General features: G+C 45.6%; 1 protein-coding gene across 2 annotated transcripts; it reads left to right on the top strand.

Moving 5' to 3' along the window:
* On the top strand, positions 1 to 21475 carry LOC142582661 (WD repeat, SAM and U-box domain-containing protein 1-like). 2 transcript variants are annotated; one of them, XM_075692584.1, is made up of 7 exons: positions 1 to 673; positions 749 to 1278; positions 1351 to 1384; positions 2426 to 2566; positions 9026 to 9416; positions 14255 to 14446; positions 20596 to 21475. In XM_075692584.1, the coding sequence occupies exons 1-6, from the start codon at positions 404 to 406 to the stop codon at positions 14398 to 14400; spliced, it is 1512 nt and encodes a 503-aa protein (XP_075548699.1). In that variant the 5' UTR covers positions 1 to 403; the 3' UTR covers positions 14401 to 14446; positions 20596 to 21475. The 2 variants fall into 2 exon arrangements, with proteins under 2 accessions (XP_075548699.1, XP_075548700.1); XM_075692585.1 differs by lacking the exon at positions 20596 to 21475 and having other exon boundaries at positions 1 to 186; positions 366 to 673; positions 14255 to 14752.
* The last annotated feature ends 5451 nt before the right edge of the window (positions 21476 to 26926 follow it).

Genomic DNA, 26926 nt, shown 5'->3' on the forward strand with positions numbered 1-26926 from the left:
GCACCTCTGCGGCAGCGGTCACCCACCATCCTGCGCGAAAGCGAAAACAAACGCGCGGCCGGAGACCGGTCGCTGGTTCTCACGTAAAATCTGCTGAACGTAGCCCGTCCTAGCGTCGTTAGAAATCAATCGCATGCAGCGCAATGAGAAGACCTCTCCGAGCGCCACGCGCGACCGTCCCTCTAGGTAAAAAATGCACCGAAATCGACTTTTTCTCCTCTGCATGACACGGCCGCACCTTCTGAAGCCAACTCAAGTATGTGGCGCCAGTGCGAATCGATGCTGGCGGGCGGACGAACGGTGCAGCACGCAAAATAGCAATCTGTTGACCGAGAAAGCATTATTGTTTCCGGTACCCATGGCAGCGACTGTAGGAGTCGGACACTAGCTTGACAAGGCGCAAATGGCGACCCGAGAGTGGAAACTCCGGCAGACGGTGGAGTCGCACGCCGGCGACGTGACGGGCTGCGACTTCTCGGGTACAACTTTGGCCACCTGCTCGAATGATAAGACTGTGCGAATCTGGCTCTATGAAGGAGGCTCATTCACAGAGTCGTCCGCGTCGCCCCTCGTCGGCCACAAGTACGGCGTGAACGCGGTGCAGTTCTCACCGCTGGGTACAGCACTCGCATCGTGCTCCATCGACGGCAGCGTGTTCATATGGAACGTTCAGGTGAGTGCGCGACGGTGTGCTGCCAGTGTCTGGCTTTGTGTTTCACCAATTACTGCTTGCCGTCCCGTTTGACAGAGTGGCGAGGTGCTGGGACAACTGCAGCACCCAAGCGAGGCGGCTCTGCGATGCTGCAGCTTTTCGCCCTCGGGCGCGCTGCTGGCCACCGGTGGCGACGATGAGACGCTGGTTCTGTGGGACGTGGCCACACGCTCGCTGATGCGATCCCTCGGCGGCCACGGCGCTCTCGTCACCGCGTGCAGCTTTTCTCCCGACGGCGCGCTGCTGGCGTCCGCGTCGTCTGCCGGTGACCTGCGCCTTTGGGATGCGCGCTACGGTCACGGCAGCTGTCTGCTGACGCGCTCCGAGGCTCACGACCTGGGTGCCACTGGCTGCCACTTCAGCCCTCAGTTCGAGGCCAGTCTTGCACAGGGCACGCTCGAGAGCAGTTACCTGCTTGCGTCCTGCGGCAACGATGACCTCGTGCGCGTGTGGCAAGTGCGCATGGCGCACCGCTGCAGCCTCTGGTCCCAGTGGGTGTTCGAGGGCCACTCTGGAAACGTCATGTGCTGCCGTTTCGCACCTGGAGGTCAACTGCTAGCTTCCAGGTGCGTCGCGTGGCGTCTGTGCGCGCAGGCTACACTGTTAATGCGTGCTTTACAAATCTCTCTCCTTCGCAGTGCCGGTGACAAGACCACCATGCTGTGGGATGTGGTAAGTTGATCGAGCACTTAGCTTATGTGCACGATACAAGTACATCAATATCTATTATTTGGCGTTAGTGGTCGTTGATGTCAGCTGATGGTAGCAACCGTTGGCACATCACGCAGATACTTGTTCCTATGGGTGAGCAGCGCAACCCGGATGAAAGACACGAGGAAGTACACAATCCTTTCGTCGTAGTCTTTCGTCCAGGTTGCGCTGCCCACCCATAGGAACATGTTCAATCACCAACTCGCCCAGCTTGCCATGTTAACACAGATACAGCCACGCCGAATGCACGTAGAATGCATTATAAACACGCAAAATTCTGCCCATAACACATACAGAGACACAGAAATGCACAGGAATATACACTTTTGAATTTATACTAGTACAGCCAGCCAAATATACCGAATTTATAGCGTTGAGCAAAGCACTGCAGGCAGGAAGCAGTTCATAGGCATTCTCTGGGTGATACACAGTGCAAGTATGTGTTCAATATGTATGTCACAATCGGGCATTAATCCAAGTTTTTTTTTCAAGGGAAGGGTCTACCGTTGAGATAGTGATGGATGATGATTGTAGTGAATATTTTATGTGCTGGCAGGTTCTCTTCAATAATCCTTAAACTTTGTCTCTCCAGAGCAAAATAACAGTAATAGCTGGGAAGGACTTCATGAATTTGTCACATGCAGTATGCTATCGCTGTGCACACAAATTTTAAAGGGGGGGGGGGTTGGGACATCCGGTCATCCACCCTGGACCTGTGCATGGTCACAATAACCATGGTGACAAGAAAGCTGTATCTTTAGCTACCAGGCAACACCAGCATATGATGACCTTCAAGTGTGGTTGTCTGGCAACTGTCGCATCAAAACACCTTACTTCAACCGCGAAACAGCTGCTGACAGCAGATGTGTATCTGTGGCTTTCTCTTTGCCTGTTTTTATGTTGCTTTGTCATTCTTTCATGTTGCACGAAGTAGATTGACCATTCTAGAGAGCCAACACACCTTGACGGGATCTATTTGTTCAACTTCTGCTGCATCTTCAGGGCACTGGGGAGCAGCTGCAGCGGCTGACTAAGCATACCCGCTACGTGCCCTGCTGTGCCTTCTCAGGCGATGGCGAATTCCTGGCCACGGGCTCCAACGATCGCACAGTGGTCATCTGGACTCAGGTTGAGAACACCGGGGTGAGTGCCTCCTCTTGCTGGTAGTTACGTCTGGGATTTCAACTAAATTTGTTGTTGCTGACTTGCCAGGGTATGTTCCACATCTGGTACAGCCCTTCCTTAAACCACTGAAAAATATGTCACTGGTTGATAATTTTCAAGTTGTGAGGTGCTTTTATAGGCTGAAAAAGAAAAAAAGAAATGGGCATGGGCAGGACACGTAATGAGGAAGGAAGATAACCGATGGTCATTAAGAGTCACGAAATGGATTCCAAGGGAAGGGAAGCATAGCAGAGGGCGGCAGAAAGTTAGGTGGGCGGATGAGATTAAGAAGTTTGCAGGGACAACATGGCCACAATTAGTACATGGCCGGGGTAGTTGGAGAAGTATGGGAGAAGCCTTTGCCCTGCAGTGGGCGTAACCAGGCTGATGATGATTACGCCCACTGTCTGTATCAAGAAGGTTTAGACAGCACTCGCCCTTACTGCTGATGGGGCTGCTAAGATGGAGCCTTAGGAAAGTTATCTGACTATTCATCTGACGTAATGTTATGGTAATAACATGCTGGAATGACCACACTGGAAAGGAATCGAAACAAGGCAGAGGTTCACAGGGTTGGTAGTTGAAGTGATCAACACAGGTCAAACAAGGGATGCCTTACACTGGAGCCAGGGTTTCGACAAGAGGAATTTTTTTCATCGACTTCCTGCACCCTAATCTATGCACCCTAGTTATGCTTCTCTCCCATTGAAGGTGAGGGATAGTAAGCTATATAAATGCTGCCAAGGAGACCAGTTGACCAAGGAGAGATGATGAAGCTGCACCCTTTGTCAAAACATTGGCTGCTGCCTGAGACATGCTTTGTTCTAGTAGTGTTGATGCTGGAAACACGTCTTGTACATTGTTGCAGCATAACTACCTTGCTATAGGCATTATTAGCCTATAGTGAGGCCCACAGTTATGTTGTACTACCTGACACAGTACTTACACATCTGCATTGAGTTCTTATCACCTTTTAAAGAGCCCCTCACCAGGCCCCATAGCAAATTTTGATTATACGCTGGAAGTTGTTACGTGTCTTCTAGGGAGCATTCTGCCGCAAACATTTTTCAAATCTGCCCATTAATAGCCGAGATAGAAATATTTCAGTTCCTCGAACCCATGATTTCAGAAGACTAGCTCCACTGCATAGCGAGACACTCTCTCCACTCGCCCCGTCTAGCCTCTGCAAACGAAATTCCTTCCCTGCGTTCTCCCATACCGAACCTCGAGGATCGCGTGACACGTCATGGGCCCTGCCTTCATTTTTTTTCTCCTTGCCTTTTTTTTTTTTGGCACTGCGCATTTACGTTGACGGCATTGCGCACAAGCTGTTGTGATGTCTCATTTCATGCAGCGCACGATTTTGTGCACTGTGCACAAGGACACATGACTAGTGGTATAATTCAGTGCTACATGAATACTGAGGCAGAACAAGCGGATTGCAGAGCAGGATCACTCGCCCCCTGCTCATCGTAGGGGACCTAAATGCCCCAGCGGTGGCATGGGGATACCCAATGGACCGCCGAAAGGGAAGACAACTATGGCTTCACGAACAGAATCTAGGTCTTACTCTTGTCACGGATCCAACTTGTCCCACTTGTATGGGAAACAGCGTTAGCAGAGACACTACACCGGGCTTGACATTCACAAAACGAATTCCACAGGCAGACTGGATCAACACGCAACATGGGCAGCGACCACTATTTAATCCAAACAACAGTTCGAGCGGGCCCGCGAAAGCCTAAAGGCCATCGACTCCGCATAACGAACTGGGATGTTTTCCGGCAGGCCAGAGCCCTCACCTCTTTCTCTGGTACCCAACCCCCTTTCGAAGATTGGGTCGCATCCTTGCTGCAAGACACGAGAGAAGCCATTAAATTGGTGCCTGAGGAAGCCAATCTGCAGGAGGCAGATAACAAGTTACTGCATATGTGGGAAGCCCTCGCCAGTCTGCACTGCAGATACAAATACAAGAAGCTCAACCGAACACTCAGGAAACGTATTAGCACTCTCACGCTTCACATCGAAGATTATGCACAGCAACTTACTCGTCAAAATTGGCACAGCACATGCAACAGCATGGAGCGGCAACCAAACCTGCCCAAAATGTGGAATATCCTCCATTGCCTCCTCGATCCGGCCAACAGCAACAACACACAACAGCCCAACTTGCAAGAGATTATTCTCACCTATCCGGGCACGGACGCACAAGTTTTTCAAGAGCTGATAGACCGATACGTAGGACCTCACCCTACTACACCTGCTCCAGCATACACTGGCACTGCTAACGACCACCTGGACGCGCCCATACAAGCAGCAGAAGTACGTGAAGTCATCCTCGCACTCTGCCCTAACTCGGCCCCGGGACCTGATGGCATTACTAATAAAATGCTTTGCAACCTAGATGAGGATTCTATACTAGCCCTCACAGCTTATTTTAACGCAGACTGAGAAACTGGAGACCTCCCCTCACAATGGAGAGAAGCCAAGATTATTATGATTCCCAAACCAGGGAAGCGCCTCCTACTTGAAAACCTCCACCCTATCTCCTTTACTTCATGTGTCGGAAAGGTCCTCAAACACGTCATCCTCACACACTTACACAGAGATATGAACGACGACTTCTTCCCCAATACCATGGTTGGCTTCCGCCCTAAACTTTCTGCTCAAGGTATCATGATTCAGCTCAAGCACCAAATTATCGATGGCGATAAAAGCTCCAGGCTGGACACCAGAGCCATCTTGGGGCTAGACCTAACCAAGGCCTTCGATAACGTCATGCATGAGGCCATACTGAACCAACTGGCACAACTCCAGGTTGGACATCGAACGTATAACTACGTGAAGAATTTCCTTACAGGTCGCATGGCCACCATTACCACCGGAAGGTCGCAGTCGCCAATTATTCACTTCGGCAGCAAAGGCACGCCTCAAAGGATTCATTCTGTCCCCTTTTCTGTTCAACGTGGCCTTGCTCGGACTACCGCCTGCATTAGCTAGCATCCCCAAACTCAAGCATAGCCTCTACGCAGACGATATCGCCCTGCAGGCCACCGGGAGCAGTGACAGGGACATCCAAGACACGCTGCAGTAAGCCATCAACGAGGTCGTTGCATACGTAGAACTGCGTGGCCTGGCGTGCTCCCCACAGAAATCGGGGCTTCTTCTGTACAAGCTTAATTGGGGAGGTCGACGTCCAAACCCTCACCCGCCCGAGATAGAACTCCACGTGCACCAGCGATGCATACTTACTGTACCTAGCATCCGTATCCTTGGCTTACGCTTCCAACAAAACGGCAGAAATACGGAGATACTCAAGCAATTAGATACTCATTTACACCAAACCACTCGCCTCATTGTACGCATCGCAAATCGTCATCATGGCATGAAAGAAAACAACCTTATATGCCTGGTAAACCGCCTATGCCCTGAGCAGGATCACCTATGTCGCCCCGTACCTTAGCCTCAACGCAACTGACAAGCTGAAACTCAATAACATGATCAAGAGGGCCTATAAACAAGCCCTACATTTTCCCATCTCCACCTCTAACGAGAAACTGGATGCCCTTGGCATTCACAACACCATAGACGAGCTTATTGAAGCGCAACGTATTAGCCAATACGAACGACTCGCCAATACCACCACGGGCAGGCACATTCTAGGCACCCTAGGCATAACCTACACCACCCAATTCGGACCAAAAGTACCCATCCCTCCAAACATTCGCGCTCAGCTAGTTATCTCGCCCATACCTCGCAATATGCACTCTGAACACAATCTGGAGTGACGTGCAGAAAGAGCTCAACAACTACAAAAGCGCTACGACCAAGCCGCTGACGTAGCATACGTAGACACAGCGGAATACCCCAACCAAAACGCCATAGCGGTCGTCGCAGTCGCGGGCTCGCAGTACCAGCTCGCTGCGGCCGCATCAATACTCACCACACAACCTGAAGAAGGAGAAGAAAAGGCCATCGCTTTGGCCTACGCGGCTACCAATGCACAATGCATCATCAGCTATTCAAAAACAGCCATATGCAACTACACAAGAGGACTGATAGCGCCCCAAGCGCAGAAGATACTTTCTGGCACTTCTCCCTCAAGGCAACGTCGCGTCCAGGTCATCTGGGCCCCTGGTCGCTCGGCTCTGGCTGGAAACGAAGCCACACATGATGCCGCCCGAGCTCTCGCACACCGGGCGCATGACCCTTCTCCCGAGTCTTCCGATCCTGACCGGCCCTTTGTTCTGCATCACGGTCACGCACGGGACCGAATTGTCACGTTCGGAGAAATTCTCCTCCACTACCGCAGAGAGCGGTTACGGTAACCCCAGTACACAAAACACTGAATAAATCTCAATCTACCACTTGGCGACTCCTTCAGACCGAACTTTCCTGAACCCCGTGCTATACAATCGCATTTACCTCGATGCATACTCCCCACTCTGCAAAGCGGGCGAGGCCCGCACTGACCTCAATCGCATTATCTGGCAATGCCCCAAAGCCTCACCCACCAACACCTACCGCACAAGCACGCGCATTATAACTAGGGCCAATCAGTGGGAGACTTTGCTGCTAAGGTTGGACCCAGAGGAGCAGCTCTGGGCTGTCCGGATGGCCGAAGACGCCGCCAGAAAGCAAGGACTGGCCGCCGTCTGAGGAAGGGGGGGGACTGGGGTTTAGTCTCCCACCACCCCTGGACCCCATCAAGGACATAATAATGTTTTATCTCTCTCGCTGGAACACGGTAAAAAATGGCATAATTTGGGTACCTGTGCACATGACTGCATGCAGTCACGGTCATGCAGTCATGCACATGACTGCATGACCGTGGGAACAAGCAGATGAAGCGGAAGTACATCTCTCTTGTTTCGGTGCGAAGTAAAAAAAAAAAACATGCAGACATTCCGTTTGTGTGTTTTATTATTTCTCTGAACTTCAATTTATTAATTCAACCAACAGATCACACAAATAGCAGATTTTGCCTTGAATAAGTCTCAAAGTTACGTGTCACCACAAGTGACGTCACACTGCGGACACGACTAGTTTAGGCACAGGAACATGACTTTGTCACCGTCCGGCTTGGAGCGCGGTTGCCGCGAGGGAAAAGGAAAACGGCGTTTGGATTGAAATTTCAGACCTTCCCGCCACGCGTAGCAATATAATTCTTTGCAAACACGATTGTTAGCGCGCATTGTGTGCTCTGTGCTTGTCAGCTCAACATGGCCAGACCTGGTGAGGGACACCCGCCGTGGTTGCTCAGTGGCTATGGTGTTGGGCTGCTGAGCATGAGGTCGCAGGATCGAATCCCGGCCACGGCGGCCGCATTTCGATGGGGGCGAAATGCGAAAACACCCATGGGCTTAGATATAGGTGCACGTTAAAGAACCCCAGGTGGTCAAAATTTCCTGAGTCCTCCACTACGGCGTGCCTCATAATCAGAAAATGGTTTTGGCACGTAAAACTCCATAATTTTTGGTGAGGGACCCTTTAAGTGAGATTGAACTACAGCACCAAGCACTCAGACATGATTGTCCTCATGTAACTATGCTGGCAGTGTGTCGTTATAATTGCTGATTATGAATGGAGGAAACTGGGTTAGAGGCTCCACGTTTCCACCTATGTGTTTAGTTCTGCCTTGCTCACTTCACATGGCAACCATGGCAGTGGGTATATTCAGCTGCAGGTTAAGGCCAACATGAGACAAGCTTTGTGTAACTTTAACTATTGTGAGATGAATAAGAGGAGCCGAGGGGCTTGATTTCTTTTCTTTACAGCCACATGAAGCCAACGAAGAACAATAACCCAGGAAAAGCACAGGGGGAAATGAGCTGTTCTTTTTCATTGAAATTTAGAGATAGCAAGGAAAATGAAAATCAGCGTGCATAAAAAGGTGGCTTGTCACAGGTGGGAGCCGAACCTACATCGTCTGCATTATATTGACAATGCTGTGCCGTTGAGCTACTGTAGAGGCAATCCTTTTATCTACTTTCTTGAGGATTTTGTTTGTGAGTACTATATTTAGCCTTAGATCTAGTTTTAGCCAGGGCCACTCATGGTCACAGTGATGTATGTGGAACATCCTTTCAATCCTGAAGTATATGTTGTTGGGCTAGTCGGTTTATATTTCTGAGCAGACCATAAATATGATTGTTTGGCGCAAACAACGAACGACGGAAGGGTTGGCACTCCCCTTGTTCCCTTCTGTCATTCTTTGTTTGCCCCAAGCGATCATATTTATTGTCTACTCAGCAATCCTTTCAATCACAGGCATCATGCGCTGCATGAACTTAGAAACATGCAGCTGGCAAATAAACCCTCGTATCCTATGTCCCATGGCATGAAGGTAGGCTAATTGGAGGCCCTTATGATGCATCTGCAACACTTTATCACCCTGCAACAATGTGGAGTACATTTCATCCCTTCCATTCTTTGTAGGAGGAAGAGCAGGGAGAGAAACTGAAGCCAGTACAGCCGCAACAGCCACCACTGCCCAAGGAGGGTGTCGGGGTGGCTGCGGTGGGTCGCTGGTCAGTGAACCAGGTGGGCGAATGGCTGGAGGGCCTGGGCCTTGGGCAGCACCGGGCCACCTTTGAGGAGCACGCCATCGATGGCCAGGAGCTGCTGCACCTGACCCATGAGGGGCTAAGCAATGCCCTGCACGTGGACGCCCTGGGCACACGTGCCCGCCTGCTGCGCGAGGTGCAGGCCTTGAAGCACCCCCTGTGGCGGCATCTGCCTCCAGCTGGGGAAGACGATGCCGCCCTGCCCGAAGAGCTCTTCTGCCCCATCACTCAGGAACCCATGCGCGATCCCGTCGTGGCAGCAGGTCAGTGCTTGGAGGTTCTCAGTGGCTTGGTGAAAGTGGTTGGAGAGTCACTTGGCGGAATGTGACAAGGCAGAATAGGAAACGCAAAAAAGCCACATTTTGAGCACACAATGCTCAAGGTACAAAGTGTAATTGCGTTGTACAGGGCAGGGAGCACAATATTTCTGGGAGAACCAGCCTGGGTCATAGACGATGTGAAGTCACTCACACATGACAAGAGGTCCGACTTCCTATAGTGTGCAGCAGACAACGCTGAGGAGACTAAGTTTATGCACACGGTGCAGCATAACCGGCATGCCATAGACATGGAACATGCCGCTGAATGCTCTCTGCTTGCCCAGTCAGTTGCTCACAGATGCTTTTGTATTGCAGCAACACACTAAACTTGCTTGCACTGCTGAACGATGAAGTCATGGAAGATCGCTACTGTACGCCCCTGTGCGCCCCTGTGCTATACTATTGGAGGCCACAGTGAAGGTGGGAAAATTGCTAACTGCCTGTAAGTAGCACATCAAGCACATCAGCCCTCAGAGTGTGGGACGTGGCATATTTATGACATGAGGGCTTTGGGAGGGAGAGGTTTCCTCTTTTAGATGTAGCATATTGCTCCATAGCACAGGGTCATTGCATGGCAATGACTTTAATCTACACATTTATGTGCAAACTGTTAACACTCATAGTCATCTATGTGCCGATGTGCTAAGCTGTGCATGAAGCCTTCATCTTTCATAGACAAAACCGTGTGAAGGGGTACCATGTTACTTCAACAAAGCACTGAAATAGAGTGTGTTGCATATGACCTGATGATCTGCAGCACATGCTAGAGGCAGATAGAAGAGAGGAACAGGGATGAGGACTTTATGCGGGAAAGAAAGAGACATTAGTGGCCAGGTTGCAATACAGACACATCTTCAGTGTTGGATGAGCCCTGTTAATACCTATATTTCTTAAGGGACCATAAAAAAAGAATGCATGACCTGAGAAAACGTACTGTCTGATAATGCATGTGGCAGCACTGCAGATGAGGCACAAATCTGCTCTCACACAAAATTTTATCTGGAGATTTGAATAGAAAACCAACAAAGTATCATATACCTTGTATATATCAAGCTCATTATCTGTGCCTAGCGTTTTGAATAAACATTGTATGTATGTACATGTTATTAAAGCAGCCGTAGCCATCAATGAACTTATTTTACCTGGTGATTTGGTAGAAATTTTCTATAATAGCACAAGATCAACGACCTCGGTGGTACAACTAAATGTTTTCTCTCTCTCTCTCTCTTTATATAATAGCAGCTTTCTTTTTTCCTTGAGCAAGCGCCCATATACCTTGCATTAGGTGCAGATTAAGAACCCAGGTGGTCAAAATTAATCTTGACTCCCCCACTACACCATCTTTCATAATCATATTGTGGTTTTGCCATGTAAAACCCCAGAATTTTTCTTTTTTTTTTTTTCAAGCACTCGCAGTCCTTAACTTTCTGTGCATCGGCTTATGCCGAAGTAAACCATGCAAGGTATTGGCAGCATCTGCAAATGAGGGTGAGGAGTGGAACTGCTTGTGCCTTTGTCTACCTTGACTGGGCTTTGTGTTGTGAGCCATACTGAGATGGCGACAATGTGTAACACGATCAGCAGTTCCTATGTTCCAATGACACATATGCACGACGGGTTATATGGGCTGCGCTTCATACCATAACATCCTAAAGCTCTTGTGCCTCTTAAGTATACTCATCGGCATTTTGAATGTCTTGCACATCCTTGGCATGTTTCCAGTGGAGAAATGAGGTCAGTGCAGGCACCACAGATGGACGCTGCCAGCTCAGCGGTACGTTGTTACATTTCTTGGGTGCAACATGCAGGAACCTAATGCACATGATCCTGAGGGAATACAAAAGAACCAGTTTCTAAGAACACAAGAGCAGGGAAAACGTAACAAACAGGAACATATCGAAGAGGTTCTAATCTACTGCAGTGAAATGTGGCCAGGACGTATCCCTTTGCTTCGACAGAGGGTGCTTTTGCCCAATGAGCCAGCACTAGCAGTGCATTAGCAATGAAATATTTTTCTTGTCTGGTTTGGATGTGTTACTATCTTCTCTTTCTGTCCAGTGCACTTTCGTATGAAATATTTGGAGGATGCTTAAGCTTCGCCTTTAAGAGTGGAACACGATAACATTCAAAGGTCCCTGACTGCTTCTCACGCTTCCTGGCAACTTCAGTGTATTTAACCGTAATGTTTACCGGGAAACGCTGGTGGTGAACGCTATGCACGGAGGCGGGCTTTCTTGTAGAAATGCAGCCTTTTGCGTGGGCCGCGCTACGGGGGAGGCAAGCGCAATTTGGAGTGTGTTGCAAGGAACTAGGCACACTGCTCCGTGGCCTGCTAGATATTCGTGTGCCGGCACATGCAAATGGCAGGTGCCGTGGCCTGTCTGTGAACGGTAGAAACGCTGGAAAAAGAGTTTGACTATTTGTGTAACAGAATCATGTTTTCTCATACGTATATTCAAGTTACAATACGATGCTATCATGTCTGTAGGTTGTGTGTAAGTTGCACATTATGATTTTTCTATGTATCTTAGCTTGAGAAATTCAATTATTTCAGTAACTTCCTTGTGCCACATGGAGAGCCTGTGTATGGGTGGTTCGAAAATCTTTTTGCCGTATAGATGTCCGACGATGGACGCCGACATCAAATTTTCGGCGACACAGGGTCCTTAACGTTCTCGCATTAAACATTTTGGTACATTCTTATAGCTGCTCAAGCTATTGATCATGCAAAAAATTTTCGTTGTTTTGATCAACTTTATTATTAGGTAGATGTTTCTAGTGAGGTTTCCTTTATGCTAAAGTTTGCTTAAGTACATTCCTCATTGTTATACTAAATATAAATTATGCATTTAGTACTTTCTGAACAGAACCTTTATTTTTACCTCAGAGTTGTGGTAGTTCCTACTTAACAATTCTTCCAGGCTGCTGAAAGGCAGTTTTTTTTTTTTTTTACTGCTGCTTCTTGAAATGATGTACATAAGATGAATCTGAAGAGTGTTTACTTTCTGAGTTGCCCTTCAGCATCAAAATGAGGAAACAAGTACAATTCATCTATAATGTTAAGTTGGAAATGATTCATATACCATTTGTCTTTAAACTTTCGTAGGCTGCACTCTTTCAATTTGTATAATGTGTGTAAACAAAGACTAAGTATTGTTTATAAATAGGTTTTTCAGTGTAGGAGTATGGTTTCTTCTGACCCAGGTGTAGGCAGCGGTGCTTGTCAAAAGACAGGTGAGATGCAGTAGTTAATGCTTTAATTAGTTCAAATCATTTTACTTTTTAGCTATTATATTTAGACAGCTTAATGGAATAGAGAAATGGAGGTGAACTGTGCATACATGCCGAATCGAAGTTTAGATCCTAAAAGTTGCGATCCCCTTGCACTTGTACCATGACGATGACGAATTTCGGCTTTCCGTGCGTGTGAAGCCAAAACTTGGAGGCTGAGAAATGTGTCCAGGCCAAGCCCTCCTAGCAGACGTCACTGGGAGAAGTGTGTAATAGTTTAAAACACGGTTAAAGCTCGATATAATGAAGTAGGTAAAATCGACAGTTTGTTTCGTTATATCGAAATTTAGCTGTCTTGAAATTTGGCTTTTTATGCAATTAAGTACAGTCACCAGTCGATTTCTTTTCCCGAATTATCAGGCAGTCGAAAAAAGCAAATTGGAATTCAGAAATAAATTCATTTTGGTGAATGTGGGAGTTTGCAACGAATGATATGGTTTCATGCTGCGTCGATGATACCTTCACATCGGCGGTACAAATTAAGCAAAGCCAGCTACGCTTTCGCGTGCATTCCACCCTCGTACCTGATAGCGTCGCCCGCACCGAGACGACGTTATCGTGAAAAACGCCGGCAGCGGGGAGCGAATGCTTCATCTGCCTTTCACTCTAACAGGTCGCCAAAACTCGTGATTACGCAGCCTCCAATGCGAAACGCGTGGTAAGATAGCTTACATGATTACACGCTGTGTTGGCACGCCCACTCTTTGCATAAGTGGCAGATTACCTCTTAAGTAGGGTGCACTGATGCGTATACGCTTGGCTGAGCTTACAGCCATGCAAAGCTACGACCGAGACGCGCACGAGAAATCGCGATGCGCGCCAACTTACCCTTCTTCCCCCGCCCCTCGCGCGCACCTAATCGTGTTACCACAAGCTTGCTTCCCTCCCCCTCATTCCCTTTGCTCCCGTGGGAAGGTGACACTCATGCACGAAGCCGCCATCTTTCTTGTCTAACCCTCACACACTTACCTAAAGCACATGGTGCGCGGGATGCGATAGGATCTTATCACACTTGGACTTCATATGGAACATGATGTGGCGCCACATCGGCATTCGCTCTCGTGTCACGCTGCACGCGATTTGAGAGTTGTGTTTGCAAGTAGCCACGTGTAATTCAATCATATGACCATCTGCGCTCACAAAAGTTTCCATTTATTCTCTTGGCATTCCTTTGCGGCGGAAGCGAAATTTAATTCAATTTCGTTATATTGAAATCGCACACAAACACACTTCGTTAAATTGAGGTTCTAAATACATGGTGTTCTATGGACAAGAGGTTATGAAAACATAAACATTTTGTTATATCGAGAATTTTGTTATATTGAAGTTCGTTATATCGTGATTTAACTGTATCTAGGTTGCGCTGTGTCACTGTGGCAAACATGTACTGCTATAGTGCACTGTGGCATCATGTATCAACATCATGGAAAATATATGTTTGCCACATCACTGTTGCAAGCATGTAGTGCATGTAGTGCTTTTCTGTGCAGATGGTTACAGTTATGAGCGGACCGCCATTAGTCGCTGGCTGGAGAGTGGGAAGGACACCAGCCCCATGACGAACGAGCCCTTGGAGCACACCATGGTGCTGCCCAACCGCACCCTGCAACTGCTCATCCAGAAGTACCTGCGCTAGAGGCATGCCTGAGTGGCGTCCACAGGCATCACCTGCACGCGCCTGGGTAACCTTGCACTGGGTGCAACACGTGTGCTTCAGTTCACAAAATTGAAGGTGGCAGGTAACAGGGAGGAGCTGTGGAACACTGCTCTGTAACGCGAGGTTAGAGACAGGATAGGAGGTCTGAGCTGCAGGCATAGGTCGGCGTGCTCACCCACGTTCATTTCACATTTGTGAGTATGAGTGAGTGACGAAGGATGTGTGGGAATGTAAGTATGAACGAGAATGAGTGCCGTTGAGTGTGAGCATGAACAGGAGCAAATGGCAGTAAGGATGAGCATGCACATGAGTTTGAGCGAATATGTACGAGTGGACAATGTGAGCAGGTGCCAATGAGCATCAGTGAGCATAAGTAGGAAAGTGAATGAGTGGAGATGAGTGTGATTCGGTGCATATCCGGAAAAAATATTGGTGAGTGAGTGTCCACTTATTCTGTCGGCCTATGGCTGCAGGTCACGTGAGAAGCATTTGCCCTGCTGTGTCTCTGATCTTCAAGTCTTGTCTTCAGTTGTCTCACAGTTTAGTGTCCTGCTGTGTCTCAGAACCAACACAACCCAAAAGGGGAAATGCATTTATGTCGTACAGCATTTGAATTGCATGGCTTCAATGCCCCTGTTTTCCACTAAAGTCTATAGTACCAAGATCAGAGTGCTGTTGTTACACATCCCAGAATTTTAGTTCACATATGTACACAGAGTAAAGTTCCTCTCAGCTAGACCACATGCACATAGTTTTAAATAAAATAAATTAGACCTATGCAGCAGTATAGGAAAATGCAGGCTTTAGAATAATTATGATCATAGTTGTGTGACAGTAATTACACCACCATTCCTGTGTGAACTGTTTTGGAGTGCACCCCCACTTGTTCCTCTCGTGCACCAGCGTTATTCCTGCAGTGGTAATTACGAGCACTCCGTAAGCTCCGTGAAAGAGTGCTGTTTTGGTAGGACATGAGAATGCTGTGGATACAAATTTCAAGGTTGGAAATGGAGATAAAATGCTGTATTGTAAGCCCTCATTAAGGCGCATCCTGTGGGACAACAGAGCGACTGCCCACTAAACCAATTTGATTCTAGTAATGCTGCACAAAATGGCAGAACTACTGAAAAGGACATTAAAGGGAATGTTGGGCTAAGCAGGACCAGTAAATTGCATTTCTAATTACCATAAATGTTGGTCCTTTCACGAGTGGATGAGGGTTACTAAGCCAAAAATGATACAAGAACGAAAGACATACCACAAGTTCCCATGCTAGCTTCTCGTGATCTCATGATATTTGTACAGTGCATGCTCGGGACTAGTTTATAGTTTATAAACAAACACCAAATTCTGTTCTAAAGGAGCCAAAGGCACAACCTAGTGCGTATTGCTAACGTTTTCTGAACAGGAACTTCTCAAACATGTGAAAATATTTGAAATCCGTGATGTCATTTTAGTGCAGTGGCTCATTGTGTTTGAGGGGTGAGATTCAAGAAGGAAACTTTGCCATTCATATTCCATGCTAATACCAGCCTTGCTGACAACCCAATTTTTTACCAAAAGCAACACAAGGGCACATAGGGCAACGAAGCACCATGAAAATCAATTTTTTTCATCATGGCTTGGTGAAAGTACGAATCTGATAATTGTAGCTGCTTGCCTTCCAGTTTCTTTCACCATTCAGGAGAGGTCCAACTTGCAAACGACTTCATCATTGGTAGGGCCTCTGCGTTGTGGTTATGACTGCTAGAAGAGCTTGTTGATTGTACATTTTCATTGAAGTGTACTACTGAGCAACAAAAACACAGGGGAGGGGGGGAAAGGGCGTAGATGCATCACAGGCACAAGTGCTTGTCCATGTGTCACCTGGGCCTGCTTCTTTGCATTCTTGTTGCTCAATGTCACATTTCAGTTGGTGAGATGATGACAGTAAAGTCTCATGATAGCGGCCAAATCACCCATTGATTATCACATTTAGTTCCATAGTACGGGCTGAAGAGTGAAATCGTCACAAACCAACCCTTATACATATGCAGTAAGCAGCAGCGGTTCAGGTAGGTAGTAACTGTTAGATTTATAGGCAGCCAATTCTCGAGAACATTCACTTTACTGTACAATGTGGCACTACTGATTAAGTGGGCAAGTGTTAGGGGATCTGCTATAATGGAGCCTGTCATAGGCTGACAGGGACATTGCTGCAGTATTGTTCATTGGATGAAGAGATAGGTGTAATGTGGTGAGTATGGCAGCTTGTTGCAGGCATCATTGTGGCCACTGCTTGCCTTGCAATAAAGTTTACTTTTCTTTGCCAAGTGGCCACTGCCTGTTAGTCAACGAGTGTTTATTGGCGGTCGTGTTCTTTTAGGAGAACTTCCGTTAGTACGTAGTAATCGCAGTTCACAACTAAAGGGGCCAGTTCCACATAGCGAACATAAGCGAACTTGTGTTTTTTCTGTAAAGTTGTACCTGGGATTCCAAGCTCACTTGTCGCATTTGCGGTGCTATAAAGGGACTGACAATTGGCCAGAATATGTTGAGATGTTGATGGAAATGAAATTACCATCATTTATAGTGATAGAATCCATCATGGCTGTTTACAAATTAGTAGGAATTATAGTTTTGATATGCAAAGAAAGTCTCAAAAACCAGTAAGTGGCAAGGCCTGGCAGTGAAATATTGGTACTTCAGATGTGGTCTATGAGCTTACTGTACATAAGTTGGTTGTTATTAAGTGCAACATAATAATTGCTTAAAATTGCAGTTGCTATATTAGGCACTTGCACTTTATTCCAGCTTCGGAAATCAAAAGCACATGCATGACTACGGCAACCTGCTGAACTGCGTATCACGTGTAAAAGCATTGTTTTGTTTTCTATCCAGTTGGTTTTGTTTTAACTTATTAAATACCACAGTAGTTGGACAGGAAACCACGAAAACATGTAGCTATTATCGCAGAAATACTTTACCACTTAACATGAATCGCACGAACATCGACCTAATAAACAAAATAATACTTTCCAGTAGTTATGGCTGCACTTGTCGTCTGCCACCCACTAATGCCAGCGTATAATTGCCATTGCACTCGCCTATCACAGTTTTCATTATGCTTCCAGTGAACGACTACGTCCTCACTACAGATAGAAAAATTCTGATAAAAAATGTTCCATAGCGTTTTCTACACTACCAATTCATGACTAGACACTGATCAGTGAGCTTTCCATTGCTTGAAAAAAAAAAAAAAAGAAAATTGTCAGTCCCTTTAACTCATTTGTGCTCTTTTATCTGCACAAAATGTAATTTGGAGTACCTAGTCTACTGTTCTTGAGTTCTTAACTCAGATTAGCAAATTTCTGTGCCATTCTTAAAAGGCCTACTCATTTAAATTTAGACCTTTCTTTAAAGACATGAAGACCAAAGTCTATACTGATGCCATCGTTGCTGTGTACCTGTGGCAATGCTGCAAAACCACTGACATCGCCACGTCTTTACATACTATTGACACAACTATATATTTACATACTCTTTTCGAAACACTGCAACAAGTAATTTTTCTCACTCACCTTGGCCAGTTTATGAAGGTGGCGCAGTATTTCTTTGGGCTTTTAGTAAAAGTGGCTCTCAGTGTGTTGGTGCAACTTGAAGTGATTCCCAGCAAAACTTTGTTCTGGCATAGAGAAATATTTAAACTGTCAATGTATTGCATTAATCCAGGTTGGTTTAGGTAAACTGGGGTTCAGTTGTCAAGTCTAAGTCAATTAAGAACCTGATAAATTTATCAGGTTAGCGTTTTGTATTGCTAACCTTGGCTAATGTTGTGGTGGGCATCTAGTCACATACAGCTCAACTTAATTTTGCCACCGTTGTTGCAGCCCTTTCGTGCAGGCAGCGACTTGTTGCAGCCTGCAATAGTTGCAGCCCTTTCGTGCAGCAGTTGCCATTATATATGAGGGCCTTTGACTGTAGTATAAAGACCGTGAATTGAAAAATAATGCTTCCTTTGCCAAAAAAATAAAGATAGCAACAGTGTGACTTTCATAGCAACTATGCATCCTGAACTGCAGGTTGCTATCGTTAAGAAGTCGTGTTGTTCACAAAATACTTGGGAGTGCCAATTTGTCACACCTCGAAGACATTCCAAGAGATAGCAGCAATGTGATACTCGTTGCAGCTATGCATCCCAGACTGCAGGTTGCTGACATTAAGGAGTCGTGTCGTTCTCTAGATACCTGGGAGTGCCAATTTATCAAGCCACAAAGGCATTACAAGATGCGTTTTTTTCTTTCGTTCTATTAGTCGTTGAAATGGAGTTCTGAAAGTTCAGTGCAGACATTATTGCATATTGTTTCACAGAGCCACTGCTATTACAGGGTGTGTCGTTCTGTTCACAGAAAGTTTAGAGTTGCGTCACATTATTGTTGCATTACTTCAAGGCCTGTGCCTTGAAGTAATGCGTGGCATCTTGTTCGAATGAGTAAGTAGTACAGACATTCCATGCAGTTTTAGGGACTAGTCAAAGCTAAAGCAAGTGTACAGGAGTTAACCATTTTCACTTGCTGATGATCTGCTTTGTGTGTATGTTTTGTGGTTAACAAGTTATAATGATCATAATACCCCAAGCCTCCATGCTTGGCTGGATGTTCTGTCTTAGTGTTAGAGCTCTGTTATACAGTGCAGTGCTGTGTGTTGAGTCCCTTTCTGTCAAGCAAAGACCCCAAATCCTTTGAATAGGCACTGGTAGCACATTTCTTGTAGCTGCTACACCTGTGTTTAAAGCAGACAGCTTTTTTGTGCTAGACGGTGGCCAGAATAGACTTTGTTGGTAACCTAAACTGTACAGAAAAAGCCCTTGTGATTCCACATCTTGCATCTGTGTGCTGCCACTGTCAGTTTGAATCATGACTGGTAGAATACTCTCGCAACCAGCTGTAATTATAACCAGCTATAATTAGTATTCACATAATTTCTTGTAGCCATGTTTGGCTGCTTTACGTTTGTGTTTTGAAATCTAGCCTGTGACAGACGAGATCATGTGAAGAAGACTGAAACTGCAAAAGTCTTGCTGTGCTGTTAGTACCATGGTCATTAGTTTCTTTTTCTTTAAACCCAACTTTGTAAGCTTAATTAGTGTAATTAATTTACATTACATTAAATAAAGATAATCATTTACTGCAAATTCATGCTTATCTATATTATCCATCCCTTGATTGTAATTGTAATGCAAAAAATAATAAGAAAAGTTGGGCACTGCACAAAAGCTACAGCTTTTTGCCACACTTAAAAAATGGCAGTGTAGCCCACATTGGTTGGTTCTATATGATTGCATTAAAGAAAGCTATTGCATGCCAACATTGTCAATGTTTACGTGCTTCTGGAAGTGCTTTGATCATTGTGCCAATCTAAAGTTGAAAATTTATGCAGAAGGCCAAGGCACTGTAATCTGAGGTGCTTTTTCGTCTCACACTCTTAACATATGACAGGCGATTAGGTGTTGTTGTTTTACATGGTGCAAAATAATTGCACAAACAAGGCCTTAGAGTCTGGGTGATGCATGGCAACAAGATGGCAGAACAAATAATGGCAACTAATTTTCATGTCGCATCTTTTCGCTTTGAGGGGTAGCTGTCAGACCAGTGATTGAAGTATGAAACCTCAATTTCGACAGTATGCAACAAATACAGTAGAACATCGTTAGTACGTTCTTGTTACATACGTTTTCCCGACACCAACGTTCGCAATTAAGAGCACAAAAAATTCTCCAACAGACTTGCGCCCATTTTTTACTGGTTCATACATTCCCGGAAAACATGCTTTTTCGGCACCAACGTTCAGTACGTCGCCAAACTGTGATCGTATAATACGTTTTCCGGCCGCTAGATTCCATGCAAACAAGAAAATGTCTGAGGCCCACACGATTGAGAACAGTATATAGCTGCCCGCCGCGGCAGCTTCACTGCAATACTCACCTGCCCATCTCACGTGAAAATGCTGGCTCGAACTCATTTTGGTACCAGCAAATATTCGATGTCATCACACTCACCATTCACAGCTATCACTGGCAATCCTGTTGCGATAAGCACCTTCACCTATCTGTTCCACAGCGCGTAGTCCCTTCGGAAGCGTAGTGAACGCTTTTAATAGGCGATAACCGAAACATGCGACCGTTCCCTTCTGCAGGCAGTGTGATGTGGGCATCACGTTTCGCTTCGGCGGGATCCTGTGCCAACCACCAGCTAGATTTCGTTTCGGTATCCCGTCGCCCTCTTAGAACACCATGCAATAGGAAAACAACAAAAGCGCGCCTCGGGCCACTGGAGCACCACCAGCACGATGCGCGTCGGCGTCACATGCTGCAACGATCTGCGCGGGGCTTTGCATTACGTAGATGTCAACAATAGTTGAGTCTGTCAAATTTTTTAGTAACTTCAGATTGTGTGTTTGCCCGGTTGGTAAGTTTATTTGTCATGTTTTTTTTTTTCCAAAATGTATGAACGAGGTTCTACTGTAATTACATTATACTTTTATATGACCCATTCAAAACGCTGGTAAGATAACATGCCATAGTGACACCTGTGGCTTAACCCTTTGAGGGTTGATTTTTTTCGCCTTATGCGACTGCCCTGGGTCACTTTCTTTTATTGCAGATTCCAATTCTTCTTAGGGACTTATTTCGAAAAAGATTCACCGTAATTTTTCTAGGGTGACCGTAAAGTGATAAAAAAATATTTTGCGTTGGTATGTATGTACTCTTCATTCATGAATAACAATAAAAAAGGAAATAAACTTATAAGAATTGAAAATTTGATGCGTCGTTATAATTCAAGGCTTTGAAAACGCGCACACGAGAATATTTCGCAAGATTCAAATGTTCCTGCTCTTACACTAATATGTACATTCATAGTGTAATCAAACTGCATAGGTGCGCGCACCCGAGAAAACTGTGTGGTTGTGTGCCCGTCAAATAAGCAAAACTTGTGACAAACTTCTGCTTATCTTAATTTTATCACCAACCAGAGGCAATTAGTTTTCGACGGTCTCAAAAAAAAAAAAAAAGAAAGCTACGATAATGCATGCGCGGCAGCATCGTTCCTATGGGCACCCTCGTGAGCACTAAATGAGCGAGAAACAAGTGTTTGCCCTTTGAGCGATTAGTAACGAGATAGCCATCAGTTTTTGCAAGCGCAAGAAACCGAAACCGCCCATGGAACAAAACCCAAACCGCCACCTTCTCGTGCGCGTGCCAATGCGCAAGCGGTACTATATATAGATGCGCGGGAGCGAACTAGCGTTAAAACAAACCATGCAACGAAAACTGAGAGAGGAAAGTGCGTGAAAGAAATTCCTTGTATTCCCACATAGTGGCAGCACATGACAGGAAAGAAAAAGTTAGGAAATTGGCACGCTTTTTAAACGTAAAGACGGTGCCGTAAATATATGGCATCGACCATTTTGGGCTTCGTTTGCGGTGCTGTATATTTATGTCATTGACCCTCAAAGGGTTAATAGATGTTTTACATTTGCCACCACGGCAGTAAGGGGTTATGTCTGACACACCCAGGGCTAGGTCATATCTACCGTACTTACTCGTATAAGGCCCCTACCCTCACATTGGAGTGAGAATATTTTGAAAAAGAAAAGTTCCACTAAAAGTCGCATGCATACCTGCGTGCTGGTTAATTCCTGCAAGCCACTACAAGTTCGCATTAGCCCATGTCTGAAAAATCCGTTGGCAACTGTAAACGTATTCATAGTCTGCTGCCACTGGCTGCATTTATTTGCATAGAAGTCTGAGCATGAATCGAGGCTTCAGTCAATAGCCATCAGCCTGCCTAATGCAAGGCCCGCGTCCAGTAAAAACTCAGAAAGAAAGCGTGGGCATTACACGAGTAAATGCAGTACATGTACAGTCGGTGTGAAGTACTTATGGGCACAAGTCCTGTGAAAAAGCTTAATCTCTAGAAGGGTACTGTTTTGGGCTAGCTGGTTACAATTCATGATCAATGTTATTTGTGCACCACTTGAAGAAAGCCCGCAATACTCGCAGTACTTTTTCAAGTAGTGCGCAAATAACATTGATCAATCTCTACTTATAGGTGCGCTGTGTATGAATTCATGCAAAGCTGTATTGGTAACACATGTTCCTGTAGGCTTTATCTTTGTATCCCAGCATATGTGCCCATGGGCCCCCTAAATTTTTGACGTCTTTGCCTAAATAGACACGAAAGTGGGTGTAGGAAACAGCCGTCACCATAGCTCAGTTGGCAGAGTATGTATTGCATGCTTTGTGCTGAGGTTGTGAATTTGACTCCCAGAAGCAGGTTGTTGTTGCCTATATTTTTATTTCTCTTTTCATTGATTAAGAATACCAAGTACACATATTCTATATATATATATATATATATATATATATATATATATATATATATATATATATGCATGCCATGAGTATATGTTCTTCCATGATTATGTGTATAAGCTAAACTTAAGCAATCCTATGCTATGCTTAGCGTCATATTATTGTTTTTAAAAGTTAATCCCCTTGGTTCTCTTAATCTTTCTCACTAAATCTTGAGAGCCAGTGCCAGGTGCAGCTAGGCTTCATGCCTGGAAAGACATCACAGGGATCTGAAGTGGCGCTCGTGTAGTGTAACAAACCACTGACAACTGAAATAGCCATTGCTAGCTCATAATTATGGCAGCATAGGACTTGATCTTTCATAACCGTGATTCCTGGACTAGCAGCTATCTAATAAAGACATAAAGCACAAATAAATGCCTGTATCATTGTTTCTGCCATCTATACTTAGCAATAATGCACCCAGGACGCAGCATGCGAAGCCTTTTTTTTTTTTTTTGCAGGTGATTTTTCTGTTAGCACTTGAATATGAAGGTATTTCTTTGTACGCTTAGGGAAAGTAATGCATCAGATACCTATTACATTAAATTTACAACACTTTTAGTAAGAACTATTTACTTCTTGCTTCTAGTGTTTATTACTACTGCTCGCATTAAAGCAAGGCATGGTGTGTTCATAAAGGTGAGCTTTGGGGAATATTTCAACCAGGTCAGCTCTCCATAACTATGTTCCTTGGAAAAAAAAATGCAAGGCTATGGCTGTAGTTTCCTATTTCTCAGGGTTGAAGAGCTGGGGGTCAGGGAGAACAATACTAGGGTCTGCAATACTAGGGACTACAGTTTAGACAGGCTACATCCCAGTTTCAGTGATGGGCCTGGGACATTGAGGAAGTGTGGTACACCGAGCTCCATAACATATGATCAATAAAAATAAGGGTACTTGGCATGTTTGTGTACTGAAATTGCTGTACGAAGCACGTCAACATGCTTTCTAGTAGTAAGTGATGTGACTTGTTGCCATTGCTTTGTGATTATACTCAATAAATTTTTATCCAAGAATATTTTTGTGCCTGTTTTTGTGAAACGATTCTGTGTGTTGAGGCTATTTGTATATTACATAGGTACGCTGCATTCGCATACTGAGTAAATTCTCTGGTCCATTGGCAAACCGTCATTGAGGTTGGTCTTAGATGACAAGTTGAAATGTGGAATCATCAGAAACTGGGAATAGTGACAGTCAAGGCCCTGTTCAGGCATAGCCAGAGGACTTGCCTTTCTGCTGGTCTGGTAGAGTCTCTTGTATGTAAGAGCATGAACCTCGACTAAATGCATTTGGGTTCCTCAGCCAGTGCATGTCATGTGAATAGACATTTTCTTTTTAGCAAGATTGGTGATGGTGTCCAGAAACAACCACTGGTAACACCACGCACATTCCTCCTTTCTAAGAGAAGAACACTAGCAGAGGAGTGGGCCAGCCATGCATGCATCTCTCACGGTGTTCAGTTTGCTCCTGTTGCAAAGGCGTTTGATTACACTGTGGTTGCGGAGCTAACGGACATATGCACGCTGTCAAACAAATGTGTGCTCGAACAAGAGACAACCAGCAGACTTATCATGGAGGAAGATTATGGGAGGTATTGTGACCTTTTTTCTGGTGAACCTCCATGTCACCCCAGCCAGTAATAGCGCTTTGCACGGAGAGAAGGTGCATCTGAGGAGGTTCGACATCTTATATCCCACCTTGGAAGAAAGTTTGGGACTGTTACATTTTCAGCAGGAGTCTCGCATGGCTTAACAATGTAAACAGCGATAATGATAATGCTGACAGTGGTCCGATAGCCGGCACGTTGCGTACCCGGTATTGAATCTTGGGTGAAGACCATATGTTTTAGATGGCTGAATTTAGTTCCCACTAATTGTGAAAGTATGCAAGACCATTCCTGTAAGATTGAGATGCATATATTTTTATGTATGTGCAATGACGTCCACTCTGGTGTACATTGTACATGCTGGAATCTATCTGAAGTGAAGCTTTTATGATGTGGTTATTTAAACTCATTTTTCTGTGCCACATTTCGCAGCATAGTGATTACTGGGCCCAGCGTAACATGACAGGGGCACAGTTTACTATTGCATTATCTCCAAGATTGGCCCACATTTACTGTTGGACGGTTACCTGCAAAGTAGGTGAAGTCTGGCTATAATGGTATCACGTTAAAACATTTTGCCCAGTTCATTCAGCATTTTACTTGAAAACAGTTAGCCCAACTAGAATCCATGATTTTGCAGCCGCCCGCTTCTACTATGGTGTAGTCGGTGGCGGGTTGAAGGTAGCAGGGTGGGGTGGGGGAGCCTTATTACGGATGTTTCAGAGAGGGGAGTAGGCCACACCCGCCGTCCCGACTACACGCACGCACACACACAACCGAACCAGGCAAGCCACGTATATAGTGCTTTAGTGAACAGAATGGTGCACACAAAAAGGAAAAAAAATGAAGAAAAACTTATTGCGAATTCAGCTAGAACAAAAAAAATATCAAGCGCAAAATTTCTTTTCTTATGGATTTAAATGGTCATTTTAAAGCAGTCCATGTATGTGTCACCCCCAGCTTACCCGTCTAGATACTCCTTCAACCAAGAGTTCGCTATAGCTGGCTTGGAGCTTCAGTGGTACTTCAGCCGCCTTTCATGGCATCTAACCAAGGTAAGCAAAGGAATTTAGCGATATTTGCTTTTATTTCTTCTAACAGCTTTGAAAATATATTTGAAGTAGTTTGAAAAGCTTGCTTCTCCTCGCATAGTGTATTTATGGGGTGAAGCCAGCTTTAGCGAACTCTTGGTGGAAGGAACATCTAGAAGGGCGGGCTGGGTGCGCAAACGTATGTGGATAGCATTACAGCCGTTCTTCATAGTACACGGTTTGCGCCTCTTGGGGGGTATTGTAACATGATCCAAGTAGCATTTGTGTTCAACGTAGGTAACCGAGCAAAAGAGCGGACTCTGCACAAGTCCGATAAGCTTCTTAATTATTGGCCTTATCTCGGCAGCCAAGGGTCTGGCCAAGCTCCGTGGTTGCTCCCGGCCGTTCGTCTCGTGTGCTGATCACCGTAGGCGTGCGAGCGCAAATGCTTTTAGAAACAGCACGCAAACAAGATGGCGTTCGCCATGTGAGGTAACGCTGCTGTTTCAGTTCAGTGCCGAAGAGGTCTCTTGATTGCTTTTCTTTTTCTTCTCCTTCAGTATTTTTTTAAAAAAACCTGAGGCTTTCAAACTTATTTACCAAATATACCACCCGCATAGCGCGCAGAATATGTTTATGCTGTTAGCGTTCTTGTCAGGTATGATGAGTCTAATCGTAAGGGAAAGGCATCAGAGCAGGAGAGAGAGAGATAGAGAAGAAACTTTATTCACCGACATAATAGATTGTGCATCAGAGCAGGAAATTTTCCAAGTTTTGTAACGGGCAGTATGCAGTCAACGTGATGACATGACAACCGATCTTGAAAAATGTTGAGCAGTTCTTGGAGCGTCGTGCGTGTCGCGCTCGGTGTGTCTCGTTCAATATGAGCTGCAACACGACGTGCCCGTGGTGGCGGCGCCGACATTTGAAAAAAAAAAAAAGAGAACTGGTTCAATAAATACCAGTAATTGGAACTCTGCTTTGTCCTCCCATTTTTTTTTTTTTTTTTCGTCTCGGCGACGCCGCGCAGTCGCAGAGCTCCTTCGACCGCTGTCGCCGTGTTGCCTCTCGCACTGCAACGTGACTGTACGTTTTACACGCGAGTTGCCTCACGCAGTTCCCGTTAACAAAGGAGTAATTAACCAATTCTCTGTTGCACGCACTTCAGATGGATTGGGAGGCACAAGGCTGAATGCTCGCTATGCGTCACACTACTATGTTATTGTTTCAGACACAGCCGAAGGCGCCAGTCTTTTCAAGGTATATATTTGTTTCAGCTTGCGGTAGGCGGTTCACTGTTGTGTGCGCGTTCCTCAGAACACAAACATGCGCCCTTACTGTTCCTCATAAAAGTAAAACCTTGCGTGAAAGAGTTCCGAGAACGTTGTTAGGAGTCAATAAATTAAAATTGTGGGCGTCTCATGTGTCAAAACAACGACCTGATTATGAGGCACGCCGTAGTGAGGGATCCTA

Source organism: Dermacentor variabilis, chromosome 5 (assembly GCF_050947875.1).
Source record: "Dermacentor variabilis isolate Ectoservices chromosome 5, ASM5094787v1, whole genome shotgun sequence".
Classification (NCBI taxonomy): Eukaryota; Metazoa; Arthropoda; class Arachnida; order Ixodida; family Ixodidae; genus Dermacentor; species Dermacentor variabilis.